The sequence below is a fragment of the Coregonus clupeaformis genome, chromosome 20 (genome assembly GCF_020615455.1).
Source record: "Coregonus clupeaformis isolate EN_2021a chromosome 20, ASM2061545v1, whole genome shotgun sequence".
Lineage (NCBI taxonomy): Eukaryota > Metazoa > Chordata > Actinopteri > Salmoniformes > Salmonidae > Coregonus > Coregonus clupeaformis.
This window is the reverse complement of record NC_059211.1, coordinates 42,956,478-42,972,850: the sequence shown is the minus strand read 5'-3', so window position 1 is coordinate 42,972,850 and position 16,373 is coordinate 42,956,478. Positions and strand designations below refer to the sequence as shown.

The 16,373-nt window shown below is 44.8% G+C and overlaps 1 protein-coding gene across 1 annotated transcript in view; it reads left to right on the top strand.

The window, feature by feature from the left end:
• Positions 1 to 16,373, top strand: part of gpc5b (glypican 5b) — a 101,362-nt gene that overhangs the window by 39,702 nt on the left and 45,287 nt on the right. Inside the window, exon 6 of the mRNA XM_041839377.1 lies at positions 158 to 280. Coding sequence (XP_041695311.1) covers positions 158 to 280 — 123 coding nt within the window. The remainder of the gene's footprint in view (positions 1 to 157; positions 281 to 16,373) is intronic.

Below are 16,373 nucleotides of genomic sequence, written 5' to 3'. Positions count from 1 at the left end.
TTGACCACTAGCGACACATTATTTAATCACCTCAATAAATATAAATATACTTAGGTTCTATGATATTGTGGTTATGATCAACACCCTCTCTCTTTCTCTCTGTCTCCCTCTCTCTCTCGGTTTCTCTCTCTCTCCCTGTCTCTCTACTCTCCCTCAGAGAGTTTATGGGCTATATTCAGCGCTACAGGTCCTTCTTCTCTGCCCTGCCGGAGATGCTGTGTGAGAGTGAGATGGTGGGGGAGGACTTCACCTGCTGGAGTGGGGAGGATGTGGTGGAGAGGTAGGAATGAACTCTTTCTATTGTTCTACATCTGTGTCCATCACACTTTTGTTACGTTCTCTTTACAGGACTTGTTGCCCATTAAAAGGGAGATGTTTTTAAACCAGGGGACTTTCCTGTAGACATTTGGTTGCCATGGATTTTGGGAGCATGGACCTGGACCTTTAGAGGATAGCGGGTTCGTTAGGAAGTTCTAGAGTGCATTCTCATGCAAATGACATTGGAAACTTCAGAGAAACACTTTCATAACAAGACACATGTTGCAACACACACACATAGAATATTTGTCGCTCTCTCTCCCGTAACCTGCCACTCTGTCCTATAATAACATTGGTCGTCCTGGTTACTGTTGAGCGGGACAGAAAGCCCATACAGCATGGACCTCTGTGTAAACATCTTGCTGTTAAGTGTACTTATCTGACCTCCCATTCTAACCAGCTCTCTCTCCAGTGGCTCCTGAGTGTTCTGGCCTGGTCCCCCCCCTCTTGCCCTGGTGCAGAACAGCTTTCCCCCCTCTGCTGTGCAGTAGGCAGAGAGACCCCATTCACCTAGGACTCCTGGGCTGGGGCTCCCCCACTATCCCATTTATGCCTCTGTTTTGTCCCCTTTTCCAGACAATTCAACTGGGATTTGTTCTATCCCAGTTGAATTCACTGGCCGTGAAGGAGTGTTGGACCCAGTGGAGAGTGTGCTTGAATTGCTTTGGGCTTGGGGTGCTGGTGGGGGTTGGTGGAGTCTCCCCTAAATAGGAACCGTGGAAACCATGTTTTGTAAGACAGAAGCATTCAATCCTCTCCAGTATTTTGTGTGCTTATTAGTTTGTTTAGTGGTTGTCTATAACTAGTACTGTATCAAGAGACATGTTAATCATTCATTGGATGTACATGGAATGTGCTCTTGCTCATAGTGGAATAGAATGTGGGATATATTTTGATAGACTGTTGAATTAAAGCAGTAGATCTTATCTGAACCAACGTCCATGAGGCAGAAGAACCATTAATAAAGGATGCTTATGTTTCTATGACAGTGGGTCATTAGAGATGAGAAATGCACGTCCAGAAAATATGTGTCCATCTGAGTGTTGCTGTGCTTGTTTGTTGTGGGCTAGGGAGAGACGGAGGGGGTTCACTGTGGCTCCTTTGGGCCCTCTGTGTGGCACTATCAAAAGCCCCAGGCCTGGTGGCCATTCAGGTTCTGTGAACCGTGCAGAAGAGCCGAGGGGGCCTCCTCCTTCCCTCCTACTGTACCTGCTGCCCCCCCTCCCCCTCCCCTGGGGGCCACTGAGAGAAGGGTCTGTTCTCTGGCCCTCTGGGACTGCAGCCTGGAGCCTGGCGGCTGGAGCCCAGCCAAGCACTGGGGAGAGGAGGGCACCGAGACACTGGGGCACAGCCACTCTGCTGACCCTGTTTGACCCAATTCACTTACTGACAAATGCCTTAGCTTGTGTGAGTGCTAATGTCTCTGTATTAGCTGTTCATATAGGTTGGGTTAACCCTCTAATGGTACACAGGCATCACATATCACCTCACGCAGAGGGTATAAGTGAGTTTGCACATGTGAAGTCCCCTGTAGATCAGTTGGTAGAGCATGGCGCTTGCAATACCAGGGTTGTGGGTTCGTTTCCCACGTGGGGCCAGTATGAAAATGTATGCACTCACTAACTGTAAGTCGCTCTGGATAAGAGCGTCTGCTAAATGACTAAAATGTAAATGAAGAACCTCTCCTCATACTGTACTAATGCTGTCTCTGCTAACCATCTCACATTATTGATAAACACTGACACCTAGAGGAAGTGTCTTGTATCCACGTGAAAAAATACCAAACATTCCTTCAGTTCACCAAAGGTGACAACATCTATTACTCCAAACATAGTTTCCCATATTTTTACACTGTTGCGCTATGCAGTATGGATAAAACCATAGCAACATTATAAAACCATAGCAACATTGTAAAACCATAGCAACATTGTAAAATCACAGCAACAATGTAAAACCATCCACAGGTATTTTCTCTACAGAGGTCTTCCTCACATATTACCTGAGGATGAGGCATCGCTTCCCTGCTTTACTTTGACATGTGGTGTCTAAATAATGTATATTTGCATTGCTATGGAATAGGGTGAAATTATAAACAGTGTTAGTAATAATTTTTGTTAATACTGCATTTAGATCAACTCTACATTCAACAGCAATGAACACAGCTGACTAGTAGTCTGTGACTACCATAATCCATACTCCTTTAGGGACCACTAGATTGCACTGTTGTAGCAGCCAAGGCTAAATGGGTCCTATGTTATTGTCCCAGCCAGCCAGGCAGATAGGATGATACCTCCAAAATGGGTTAAGAATGCCCAATTGGGTCAAGTGTCTCCGTATGGGTTTAACAGGGAACTGTTGTCTGATGAACCCAAAAGGAAATAGCGAGCTTTGGCCAGTAAATGAGGTGGCTATTGTGAGGATGTATTGAATGATTTGCTTCCCGGCTCTCCGTAGTCATATTGTGTGCTGTGGCAGACATTCCACAGTAATTGAGTCCTCAATCACCACTGGTTGTGTTCCCACAGGGAAGCTGGGGCCAGGGTGGGTCCTGACAGAGTCAGGGCTGAGGTGACTTACTGCTCACTGCCTCTGTGGTTGTTGTTTTTGTTGTTGATGATGTCATCCTTGCTGCATCACTGGCAGCTGACTCTAATCAAAGGGTATTCACATGGTCCTCATGGCTGAGTCCTCTTGCATTTTGTGTCTGTGTTAGTGTGTTTGGGTTGGGGGGGGATGAAAGCACATAGAGGGACATAATCGTTATCAACTGAGAGCTTCATAGCGCTGTACATTGTCTCTTACATGCGTAATTCTAGACCACACAGGTCATTGGTCAGATTCCAGGTTAGTGGTAATTGTGAAATAGTTTGTGCGCTCACATGCTTATACTTCCACTGAAACCCTGTCCCTCACCTTCTGTATTTACTCTCATCAGGTTCATGGCCGTCACCTTTGACCTTGATCATGGGGATGAAATGTGGATGTCAGGATCAGTTTCCTGTCTGTTTCCTTCTCCCTTATTCAGCCCACAGAGTAGCACCCTAGCAGAAAAGCTGGAATAACAGAGGCTTGGGGAACACACAGAGGGTAAACAGTAGTAACCTAGTGACGCCACCATGGAATGAGAAGTTCTCCCAGACACCAAAGCCTGACAAAAGACAGTTCTCTGTCTCAGGTTTCAGCGTCGTTTCCCCTCTCTGTACCCTCTTGACATATGATGCTATGTAGTGTTAGAGTCATCTCACATGCATTAATTAGTCTGCAGTTCGACACTGGTTTTAACTGACATAAATGTGAGAGTATGCTGTTACAGTGCCAAGTGAAAGTCTACACACCCCCCTTACACAGTCTTCACATTTTGCTGACGTTAAAATGAAGTCTAAAAATGGATTAAATTGGATTTGTTTCCTACCGATGTACACAACCTACTCCACATTTCCAAAGTGAAATAAATATTATAGAACATTTTCCAAATGAATACAAAATGAAAATCAAAGATGTCTTGATTGCATATGTCTTCACACCCAACAGTTAAGACTTGGTGGAAATACCTTCGGCAGCCATTTCAGCTGTGAATCATTTTGAATAAGAATCTACCAACTTTGCACAACTCTTACGGCAACATTTATCCATTGTTTTTGTCAAACTTGCTCAAGCTCTGTAAATTTGGTTCGGAGTCATTGATGGACAGCAATATTCAAACTTTGTGTTTGATTTTCAAGCAAATTTAAGTCAGGACTGAGACTGGACCATTCAGGAATACTCAACACCTATAGAAAAGCCCTTCTGGTGTGTCTTTGGCATAGAAATGTGTGTAATTGTCCTGCTGAAAAATACAACTCTATCCCAGGGTTAGGTGTTCAGAAGACTGAGCCAGGATTTCCTCTAACTTTTTATCCAGGCTTTGCTCCATTCTTATTTCTTTTGATCCTGACAAACTCCCCAGTCCCTGCCAGTGACACGCATACCCATAACATGATGCTGCCGCCACAATACATGAAAATACAGAGGATCAACAACATTGCATTCACTCCACATTACTGGCCTGCATGACAAAGTGAGAAGAATGAAGCCTGTGTTAAGAAATCCACTCCAAATCAGCAATTCTGTTTGCAACAAGGCCATTAAGTAATACTGCAAGACAACATAGCAAATTCACTTTTTGGCCTAAATTAAATACTACAGGCTTGTGTCAAATCCAATACAATACAACATACTGTAGCATGAAATCCTCTGTATTTTCAAGTATTGTGGTGGCAGCATCATGTTATGGTTATGCTTGCCACTGGACTTACGTGATCAATACATTTTTTTGTGGAAAATTGTCTATAATTTTTCTTTCAGTTTGTAGATGTGGAGTAGGTTGTGTAGATTGGTAGGAGAATAAATATAATTTATTCAGTTTTGAGATTTCATTTTAAAGCAGCAAAATGTGAAGACTGTGCAAGGGGTGTGTAGACTTTCACTAGCGACTGTAAGTAGAAATCAATCAATCACGTTTATTTTTATAAATCCCTTTTTACATCAGCAGTTGTCACAAACCCACTGGCTCCAGGTCATCTATAAATCACTTCTAGGCAAATCCCAGCCTTATCTTAGCTCATTGGTCACCATAGCAACACCCACCCGTAGTATGCGCTCCAGCAGGTATATCTCACTGGTCATCCCCAAAGCCAACACCTCCTTTGGCCGCCATTCCTTCCAGTTCTCTGCTGCAAATGACTGGAATGAACTACAAAAATCTTTGAAGCTGGAGACACTTATCTCCCTCATTAACTTTAAGCATCAGTTGTCAGAGCAGCTTACCGATCACTGTACCTGTACACTGTAATTAGCCCACCCAACTAACTCATCCCCATATTGTTATTTACATTGTTATTTATTTTGCTCATTTGCACACCAGTATCTTCTGCACATCTATCACTCCAGTGTTAATACTAACTTGTAATTATTTTGCACTATGGCCTATTTATTTAATTTAATTTAAATGTAAATTTTTTTTTACATTTAATTTTAGTCATTTTGCAGACGCTCTTATCCAGAACGACTTACAGTTAGTGAGTGCATACATGTTTATTTATTTTTTATTTTTTCATACTGGAATCGAACCCACAACCCTGGCGTTGCAAATGCCATGCTCTACCAACTGAGCTACATCCCTGCCGGCCATTCCCTCCCTTACCCTGGACGACGCTGGGCCAATTGTGCGCCGCCCCATGGGTCTCCCGGTCGCGGCCGGCTACGACAGAGCCTGGATTCGAACCAGGATCTCTAGTGGCACAGCGATGCAGTGCCTTAGACCACTGCGCCACTCGAGTTACCTCTATAACTTACTACATTTGTACACACTGTATATAGATTTTCTATTTTCTATTGTGTTATTGACTGTACGTTTTTGTTTATTCCATATGTAACTCTGTGTTGTTGTTGTTTTTATCGCACTGCTTTGCTTTATCTTGGCCAGGTCGCAGTTGTAAATGAGAACTTGTTCTCAACTGGCTTACCTGGTTAAATAAAGGTTAAATAAATAAAAATATATATTAAAAAAAAGTGCTCTACAGATACCCAGCAAAGTGGCTTGGAAAAACTCCCTAGGAAGGCAGGAACCTAGGAAGAAACCTAGAGAGGAACCGGGCTCCAAGGGGTGGCCAGTCCTCTTTTGGCTAGGCTGGGTGGAGATTTTAAGAGTACATGGTCATTAAGGCCAGATCTTTATTCAAGACGTTCAAACGTCCAATTTCAAAACCGAGCATTCAGAGGTCGAGACAGCAGGTCCAGAGAGAGAGAGAAAGAGAGAGAGAGAGAGAGAGAGAGAGAGAGAGAGAGAGAGAGAGAGAGAGAGAGAGAGAGAGAGAGAGAGAGAGAGAGAGAGAAGTAGTCACCTGTGATTCAATATTATCTAACATCCTGACACAGCGGAGCTTTTTGAAACAGCAGGTCCGGGACAAGGTAGCACGTCCGGTGAAACAGGTCAAGGCACACATGGTCTTGTTCTTCGTTGTAGTCCATAAGAAGATACATATCTATTTCAGAGGAGGCTGCTGAGGGGAGGACGGCTCATAATAATGGCTGCAATGGAATGGTATCCAACACACCAAACACATGGTATCCATTTACTCCATTCCAGCCATTATTAAGACTGTCCTCCCCTCAGCAGCCTCCTCTGTTCTATTTAGATCACCCAGTCAGTCACACAGACTGAGGCTTAGCCCTGACGCTCCCTTGGATCAGGGAAAAAATTGTCCTTCGTTAATTTCCCTGCGGTGGAGAAAATAAATGCCAATTATGTTTTCTTAGTATGCTAATGGTATCCAGTACTAATGACCAAAATGAGCTGTGACACTCAGATCATTATGGACATCTGAGGATGAGTGAAATTAAAGAGAACGCCATTAGTCAGAGAAGCTAAAGTGAAAGTGTTAACCCCCCTTTCTACCCACTCACATACATACCACCCACATACACATTCACTCCCTCATGAACAAGCAGTTTCTTGATTGATGGACAGAGTCAAGTTGGTGCATTTTGAACATGGTAAATGCCAGGGCCTCCCCGCTCCCCACTGCACATGCAGGTGTTCCACTTGCCTGCCTGCCGCCTGTCATCAGGGATGTCAGGTACAGGGGTGAACTCTGACCCTCCAGCCCCCCCATGGCCCCAGGCACCTCTGGCACCGCAGAGTCTTGTGTTACCTAACAACCTCATAAAACAGGAATCACAGGACTAATTCAGCGGTGGCTTTTTCATCTAACTCTCCTCTTTGACCATAAAAAGAGTAGGAGTAGCATTAAAAAGGGGGAACTTCAGAGGCTCTTGGAGTTTAGCGTTTTAAGATAGTTAGTGATTACATGGAGGGATCTGTCAACTCCAATCAGGTACTTAGTGGCATATAATGTGTCTGTGCTATGCTGTGCATTCCACTGATGGATCTCTTGTTAAGGGGCAGGACACTTCCTGGCAGCTGCCGGTCACATGGCCAATCAGAAGCTGCAGCTGGCCACATGTGCTATGTGCCTGGCTGCCTCACTGGCCTGAGGTCTAGACCTAGGTTATTGCCAGATTCATCGTGGCCCTGGTTTTAAGTGGTAAATCGTTGGCTGGCGGGTACAATTATTGTGATGCTGTCCAGTCCAGCACTGTGGAAGTAAAAACCACACTGGTGTCCTGAATGATGTTTCTCAGAACAGATCATTTCCATCAACTAGCGACACTAGCCAGGTGAAGTGAGTGGGTATGTGATGTAGCATCATGCCATGCCATGCCCTGTCTCATATATATATATAAAAAAGGTACTTTTTACCCCTTTTTCGTGATATCCAATTGGTAGTTACAGTCTTGTCCCATCACTGCAACTCCCGTACGGACTCGGGAGAGGCGAAGGTCGCGAGCCATGCGCCCTCCGAAACACGACCTTGCCAAGCCGCACTGTTTCTTGACACACTGCTTGCTTAACCCGGCAGCCAGCTGCACCAATGTGTCAGAGGAAACACTGTGCAACTGGCGACCGAAGTCAGTGTGCATGCGCCCGGCCCGCCACAAGGAGTCGCTAGAGCGCAATGGGACAAAGACATCCCGGCCGGCCAAACCCTCCCCTAACCCGGACGACGCTGGGCCAATTGTGCGCCGCCTCATGGGTCTCCTGGTCGCGGCCGGCTGCGACACAGCCTGTGCTCGAACCCGGGTCTGTAGTGACGCCTCAGTGCCTTAGACCGCTGAGCCACTCGGGAGTCCCCATGCCCTGTCTCTGCTGCTCATTCCTGTAAGGGGAATCTGGATCCTGGAGTTCAGCAGCACAGAGCTGATTTGACCCTGGAGACCAGACCGCAGTCTCTGAGCGCCAGAGGTTACAGACACTATTGCTATGAGATGCAAGCTATTGAAAAACAAGACTAAACACTGAACCAAAGCGCTTCATGAACACAGCAACAACAGCAACACAGAAAGCCTCACAGGCCAGAGCCAACACAGACAACACAGAGTCCTGTTTTACTAGTTAATCAATCTCCTTTTTTCTCCCATGCTGCATCATGCCTGCGTTGCCACAAACTCCCTGTCACAAACTCCCTCAGAGGGCGATGCTCTAAAATAAAATGTTTCATGTTTTGACAGAAAATAACAACCTCTGAAAGGTTAACAGCTCTTAACCTATCCATCTTTGGCTTGGTTTTACTGCTCAATGTAGCAGACTGGCTGCCTAGGGATCACACCCTTGTTATGGACTCTTGTTGTTCTCTCATATGTTTGGGAAAAGAATCCTCCTGAGTGAGACAGAGAAGTATGTTAATTACTCTGCTGGATTCCAGCTTGATTTAGGACTGCGACTGGCGTGGCTCGTAATTGCACATTGGCAGGCATTTTTTAAAATCAGATTGCTGTCTGTAATAATTGGGAGATAATTATCGTCTGTTGGGTTGATAGAGATTCAGTACAATGTATTTGTGTGTCATCACTAAGAGCCTGGAGCAGATAATGAAACAGGATAAAAGTAATATGGTCTGTGGATTTGTGGCCTTCAGTGGAAAACATAGAAAATCCACTTAGTTCTCAGACACACCTGTCCGTAGACCTTTCAGATATATTACATTTTGCACCTCAGATTATTATCTGTGAATTATTACCCAATGTTGCTGTCTGTGACTGTTTATGTTATTGCAAATTTGACTGGCCTAAAAACAGATAGAAGGCATACTACATTTCTACTGGTAGTTGTCATAGGGGAGGGAGGGAGAGTGGTGTGGACCGTTACACATCACAGCATTGCACTCAGCCAAGCCTCCCTCTCTGGCTCCCATGATCCTCGGCGGTGGAGGGGCTTTTGGGATGTGTCCCGTTACCGTGGCCACAGTCTATTTGTTTGTGTTTGGGGCTAGCACACAGTGGACTTCCATAGTCCTGGGCACACTCTGGTTTTGGGGTTGCTGGTTTGCATTTCAAATGCGTTTCACATCAGAGGAATGTACCTAAAGAGCACAAGCTGAGTCTCTATCTGTCAGCCCACTTCTGACCACAACGCCGCGCCAGACCAGGGTCAGGCCACATCAGCTGGGCTACAGGACCAGACCAGACCAGAGCGGAGGCTCCAGGCCATGGAGCTGGAGCAGAACTGTGTGGCCAGCGCTGAGTGCTGAGTCACATACACCCCAGAATGTGCAACGGTATAATTTGATATGCTATGTGGTATATAGGCTAATCATTTCCACCCAGTCCTTCTTAGCCGTACGGTTTTGCTCCGCATAGCTTTGAACAATAATGTCTTGTTTTTTAGGGCGTGTGAGTCGTTTTGAACTGCCACAGTATGACAGCCTCAGTTTTTGTGGTCTGTGTCTGCCCAGTCCTCCATTACGGCTCTATTAGGTTATGTGTTTCCTCAGCAGAGCAGACGTACAGCCCTCTCTCTCTCTCGCTCTCTTGCCCAGGCTGACTCACTGAGCAAGCGCTCTGCTCTACTTCATAGCCTGGAGGTTCACATGAGCTGGAGGGTCACCGAGTTTAAGGCCTTGCCCAACAGGAGAGAGGCTGGAGTTAGACTCTTCGTAACACAAAGCCAAGTGGTCAGAGTGTCACTCTCTTTTCCTATCCATCCCCTACAGGGAGGTATCACCTGATCTAATATGTTTGATCTAGACTGAACTGATTTGGTCTCTGTCCGAAGTTCAGGAGTTGACATAATCAGTCGAATCAAGTTATTTGGACATTGAACAAAAGCTAGGGTTGCCTAGTGAGTATGAAAATGTATGCACTCACTAACACTAAGTCGCTCTGGATAAGAGCGTCTGCTAAATGACTAAAATGTAAAATGTAAAATAACAGTAAGTATAGCCTAGTGTATAATCTAGGAAGAGAATAATGTATTATTATAAATTGCAGATGGACATATACCATAGAGAATGTATGTGCGTAGTTTTCAGAGGAGAGAGAAGATATGTGTGGGAACCTCAGCTGGTCTTGGGGAGCTCTTGGCTTTTTAGGGTAAACATGTCTCTGTGTCTCTTTATGGGCTGATTCATTTGATTGGTTAACAACCCAGATGCAAACAGACCCTGGCTGATTGACTCGGTCACTAATTACTGTGAGAAAGCAGCCTCTCTCTCTAAGCTTTGTTCAGTATTCTCATTTTCACTACAGTATACTATATGTGTTTAGCATAGTCATTGTGCTCCATGTGTGGTATTGGATTTTAGTGCAGTGGGTCAATACTTCAGTATAGTCAATATCATTGGTTTTTAATGAGTACATGTCCAGGCACATGCATCATATTCAGGATCCTCCCAATGTGATTCAGTGAGTGTGCATCACACAGAGATCCTACAAATTACTATGGTGTGCATGAGAACAATTGGTAGGATGTGTTGGAATAGAGTTGAACCAATCAGAGAGCCTGATTAAAGTCACATGTGCCCCCAGTGTAGTTGGTACCCGTTCACAGACCTATGGATCCATTGTCAGCACCCAACCACCCACAGCAACCACAACAGAGAACATCTTCCCGTCAACTCCCCCTGGCTTTGGAAACTAGTTAATGGAGGCCCTCTGTGGTCGTCTTTGTAGTTGATTGACCATTTGATGAATCCCTCATAATGACTATGAATATTCACAGCCCCTTAAAGATAAATAGAGACTAGAGAAAAATACGATGACAGCGTAATGGTTAAACATTATGGTAAGTATTGTGGCCATGTTGAGCAGTGACTGGAATAAATCATCATTAACTGGGTTCTGGGTCAGGCTATGATGCATGGTTTAGCTGCTGTATGTGTGTGTCATCATACTGCCTTGGATATATAATTAATTATGCCCCCAAACAAAATGAACAGTGGTAGTCCTACCCAGTAGCGGTGGATGGGTAAAAATCACTTGGGATGCCAAGCCCCCCCCAAAATGCCATATTACTACCTACACTACATAGCCAACAGTATATGGACACCTGTGCGTCAAACATCTCATTCCAAAATCATTATGGAGTTGGTCCACCCTTTGCTGCTATAACAGCCTCCACTCTTCTGGGAAGGCTTCCACTAGATTTTGGAACATTGCTGCGGGGACTTGATTCCATTCAGCCACAAGAGCATTAGTGAGGTCGGGCTCTGAAGTTGGGCGATTAGGCCTGGCTAGCTACATATTGAACTTCCATTTCTGTCAAAGACGTATTGCTCTCCGTGTGTTGTGATTGGAGTGAAGCCAAATCCAAACTGGCTTCTGTTACGAACCGGCTCGTAGCCCGTAACAAAGAGGGTGACAACGCGGAGATAAAGAAATGACAAATATTTATTAAATAAAGTAAACTATATCCAAGTAACAATGGTGTGTGTAGTCAGTAGTTTAAGTGAGTGGATGCGTGCATAGATGGTGATATTGAGGGGTGTTGAGAGGTGCCGAGAGGTGCCAAAACAAATGCACACAAAGACGCCCCAAAATGCCACACAAAAAAAAGAGTCTCCTTGATGTATGGGGGAAAGGTGTATTTATCCCCGGGACACACCCGAGCCCAGGTGTGGGGCGGCAGGTAGTTTAGTGGTTAAGAGCGTTGTACCAGTAACCGAAAGGTCGCTGGTTCTAATCCCTGAGCCGACTAGGTGAAAAATCTGTCGATGTGCCCTTGAGCAAGGCACTTAACCCTAATTGCTCCTGTAAGTCGCTCTGGATAAGAGCGTCTACGTAAAATGTGTGTGCCATTTAGCTGATGACCTTCCCAGCTCCGCCCACTGACATCCTATTAAGGAAAACAAGAGCAAAGACAAAAGAATTTGGCAGACAGAGTAGGAAGGTCGTCACACTTCCCTTGACACTTTTATTAATTTTTTTGCGCCAGGACCATTCACAGTTTAGCTCACTCAGTGTAGCTCAATGCTGATTGGCTATTATTTTATACTTTTTGTTAATCAAGGGAGGCCAAATGCTCGCTGGCTTCCCTTGCATTCAACACTACGGGTGCCAACAATGTCATACTCCTTTTGACCAGACAGCATCAGATAGATGGCCTACACATACAGAGACAGAGGGGCGCTGTTTCGCTCGCTTGGATGCTTTCTCCGGCGAGATACATTCAGCCTCTTGCAAATTGAAGGAAAACTATAAAACAGAGAGACTAAATAAAAATGATTTTATCTGTATTTTTGGGGGGAACCTTGACTTCCCTTGGCTACCATGAATACACGTCACTGGTGCTACCTGCTATCTGTGGCTGCCTGCCTGTAACTAGCTTGTTATTGAAGCAGCAGATTGGCCTACTGTAGATGATTTCTCCAGCAGTAGGTAAGCAGATAGACCCAGTGAGCCAGGGGTTAGAGTTCTGTGTGGAGGCTGGCTCAGATTAGTATTCAGTCACATGTGGCACACCACTCCTGTGGTGCTTTCTGATTACCCCAGTTTGATCCACCTCACACAAACATGCACCATTAAACTGGTTACAGGGACAGTGTTAATGCGGAGTTGCTGATGATGTTAGTGTGCTTTGCCAGTGTTTCTCTCATTGTCATTCTCTGAGGCTAGGCTGGATGCCCTGAGGGATAGCAGATATACAGTGGGGAGAACAAGTATTTGATACACTGCCAATTTTGCAGGTTTTCCTACTTACAAAGCATGTAGAGGTCTGTAATTTTTATCATAGGTACACGTCAACTGTGAGAGACGGAATCTAAAACAAAAATCCAGAAAATCACATTGTATGATTTTTAAGTAATTAATATGCATTTTATTGCATGACATAAGTATTTGATACATCAGAAAAGCAGAACTTAATATTTGGTACAGAAACCTTTGTTTGCAATTACAGAGATCATACGTTTCCTGTAGGTCTTGACCAGGTTTGCACACACTGCAGCAGGGATTTTGGCCTACTCCTCCATACAGATCCTTCAGGTTTCGGGGCTGTCGCTGGGCAATACGGACTTTCAGCTCCCTCCAAAGATTTTCTATTGGGTTCAGGTCTGGAGACTGGCTAGGCCACTCCAGGACCTTGAGATGCTTTTTACGGAGCCACTCCTTAGTTGCCCTGGCTGTGTGTTTTGGGTCATTGTCATGCTGGAAGACCCAGCCACGACCCATCTTCAATGCTCTTACGGAGGGAAGGAGGTTGTTGGCCAAGATCTCGCGATACATGGCCCCATCCATCCTCCCCTCAATACGGTGCAGTCATCCTGTCCCCTTTGCAGAAAAGCATCCCCAAAGAATGATGTTTCCACCTCCATGCTTCACGGTTGGGATGGTGTTCTTGGGGTTGTACTCATCCTTCTTCTTCCTCCAAACACGGCGAGTGGAGTTTAGACCAAAAAGCTCTATTTTTGTCTCATCAGACCACATGACCTTCTCCCATTCCTCCTCTGGCTCATCGAGATGGTCATTGGCAAACTTCAGACGGGCCTGGACATGCGCTGGCTTGAGCAGGGGGACATTGCGTGCGCTGCAGGATTTTAATCCATGACGGCGTAGTGTGTTACTAATGGTTTTCTTTGAGACTGTGGTCCCAGCTCTCTTCAGGTCATTGACCAGGTCCTGCCGAGTAGTTCTGGGCTGATCCCTCACCTTCCTCATGATCATTGATGCCCCACGAGGTGAGATCTTGCATGGAGCCCCAGACCGAGGGTGATTGACCGTCATCTTGAACTTCTTCCATTTTCTAACAATTGCGCCAACAGTTGTTGCCTTCTCACCAAGCTGCTTGCCTATTGTCCTGTAGCCCATCCCAGCCTTGTGCAGGTCTACAATGTTATCCCTGATGTCCTTACACAGCTCTCAGTTTGGCCATTGTGGAGAGGTTGGAGTCTGTTTGATTGAGTGTGTGGACAGGTGTCTTTTATACAGGTAACGAGTTCAAACAGGTGCAGTTAATACAGGTAATGAGTGGAGAACAGGAGGGCTTCTTAAAGAAAAACTAACAGGTCTGTGAGAGCCGGAATTCTTACTGGTTGGTAGGTGATCAAATACTTATGTCATGCAATAAAATGCAAATTAATTACTTAAAAATCATACAATGTGATTTTCGGGATTTTTGTTTTAGATTCCGTCTCTCACAGTTGAAGTATATTTATGATAAAAATTACAGACCTCTACATGCTTTGTAAGTAGGAAAACCTGCAAAATCGGCAGTGTATCAAATACTTGTTCTCCCCACTGTATATACACATATCTTCAGACCCATCCACCGATAACACTGTTGTGACAGCAGTATTTTATATACTGAACCTCAAGATTGAAAAATACATATTTTTGAAAGATGTGCCTTCACTTTCCTGGCAACACACTTGTAATGTTCACCCTGCAATCGATTTGTTTTCTACAGTGGTTGAGGTGAATTGACCTCACAATAGTGGTTCTCATGTAACACACTCACATTTGATGATCAACAATCCAATGGATCATCTCTCTGGAACGTTCATGTGTCTGTATCATGTCAAAGGTGATTCAGGGGTTATGTTATACATCATTTTTGTGGTCTGGGGGCTGCAGCTGCAGGTGGAATCTCTGTTACCTCCTCAACGCTCCCTAGTCCCATAGTTCTCTCCAGTAAGGAAATCCCATGTGTGGCTCCAGGCTCTCTCTCTCTCCAATGTGTGTGCATGTATGCATGCATGCGTGGGTGGGTGTATACCAGCATGATTGTGTATGAGTGTATTTTGTGTGTGTGTATGTGTGTATTATGTGTTATATATTATGGGATTGGAGATTGTGGTGATGACTGTGTTCTCCTCCAGACTTACTGGGGTAGCTCAGGGAGTTAGGGACCAGGGTCTGCTCTGTCAGAGCTGCTTCGCCCTACTTATCCATCCATCCACCCACCTCTCTCTCTGCAGAGGCTCCAATTTGTTCTGTGGAAAAAGCCTGTTCTGTGGTGCATCAGATCTTCACAGTCTGCCCCTGACCTTAGTCAGTTAGTCTATCTCTCCCTCTCCCTCTCACTGTCTCTCTCTGTCTTTCTCTGTCAGTATTTCTATCTTGTGGTTTTGAAAGCTACAGTGGCTTGCGAAAGTATTCACACCCCTTGGCATTTTTCCTATTTTGTTGCCTTACAACCTGTAATTAAAATTGATTTTTAGGGAGGTTTGTATCATTTGATTTACACAACATGCCTACCACTTTGAATATATTTTATATTGTGAAACAAACAAGAAATAAGACAAAAAAAACAGAAAACTTGAGTGTGCATAACTATTCACCCAACCAAAGTCAAGACTTTGTAGAGCCACCTTTTGCAGCAATTACAGCTACAAGTCTCTTGGGTGTATCTCTATAAACTTCACACATCTAGCCACTGGGATTTTTGCCCATTCTTCAAGGCAAAACTGCTCCAGCTCCTTCAAGTTGTATGGGTTCCGCTGGTGTACAGCAGTCTTTAAGTCATACCCCAGATTCTCAATTGGATTGAGGTCTGGGCTTTGACTAGGCCATTCCAAGACATTTAAATGTTTCCCCTTAAACCACTCGGGTGTTGCTTTAGCAGTATGCTTAGGGTCATTGTCCTGCTGGAAGGTGAACCTCTGTACCAGTCTCAAATCTCTGGTAGATTGAAACAGGTTTCCCTCAAGAATTTCCCTGTATTTATTCTGACCAGTTTCCCAGTCCCTGCCGATGAAAAATATCCCCATAGCATGATGCTGCCACCACCATGCTTCACTGTGGGGATGGTGTTGAGAGTTGTTGGGTTTGCGCCAGACATAGCATTTTCCTTGATGGCCAAAAAGCTCAATTTTAGTCTCATCTGACCCTTCTTCCATATGTTTGGGGAGTCTCCCACATGCCTTTTGGCGAACACCAAACGTGTTTGCTTATTTTTTTCTTTAAGCAATGGCTTTTTTCTGGCCACTCTTCCGTAAAGCCCAGCTCTGTGGAGTGTATGGCTTAAAGTGGTCCTATGGACAGATACTCCAATCTCCTTCAGGGTTATCTTTGGTCTCTTTGTTGCCTCTCTGATTAATGCCCTCTTTGCCTGGTCCGTGAATTTTGGTGGGCGGCCCTCTCTTGGCAGGTTTGTTGTGGTGCCATATTCTTTCAATTTTTTAATAATGGATTTAATGGTGCTCCGTGGGATGTTCAAAGTTTCTGATATTTTTTTTATAACC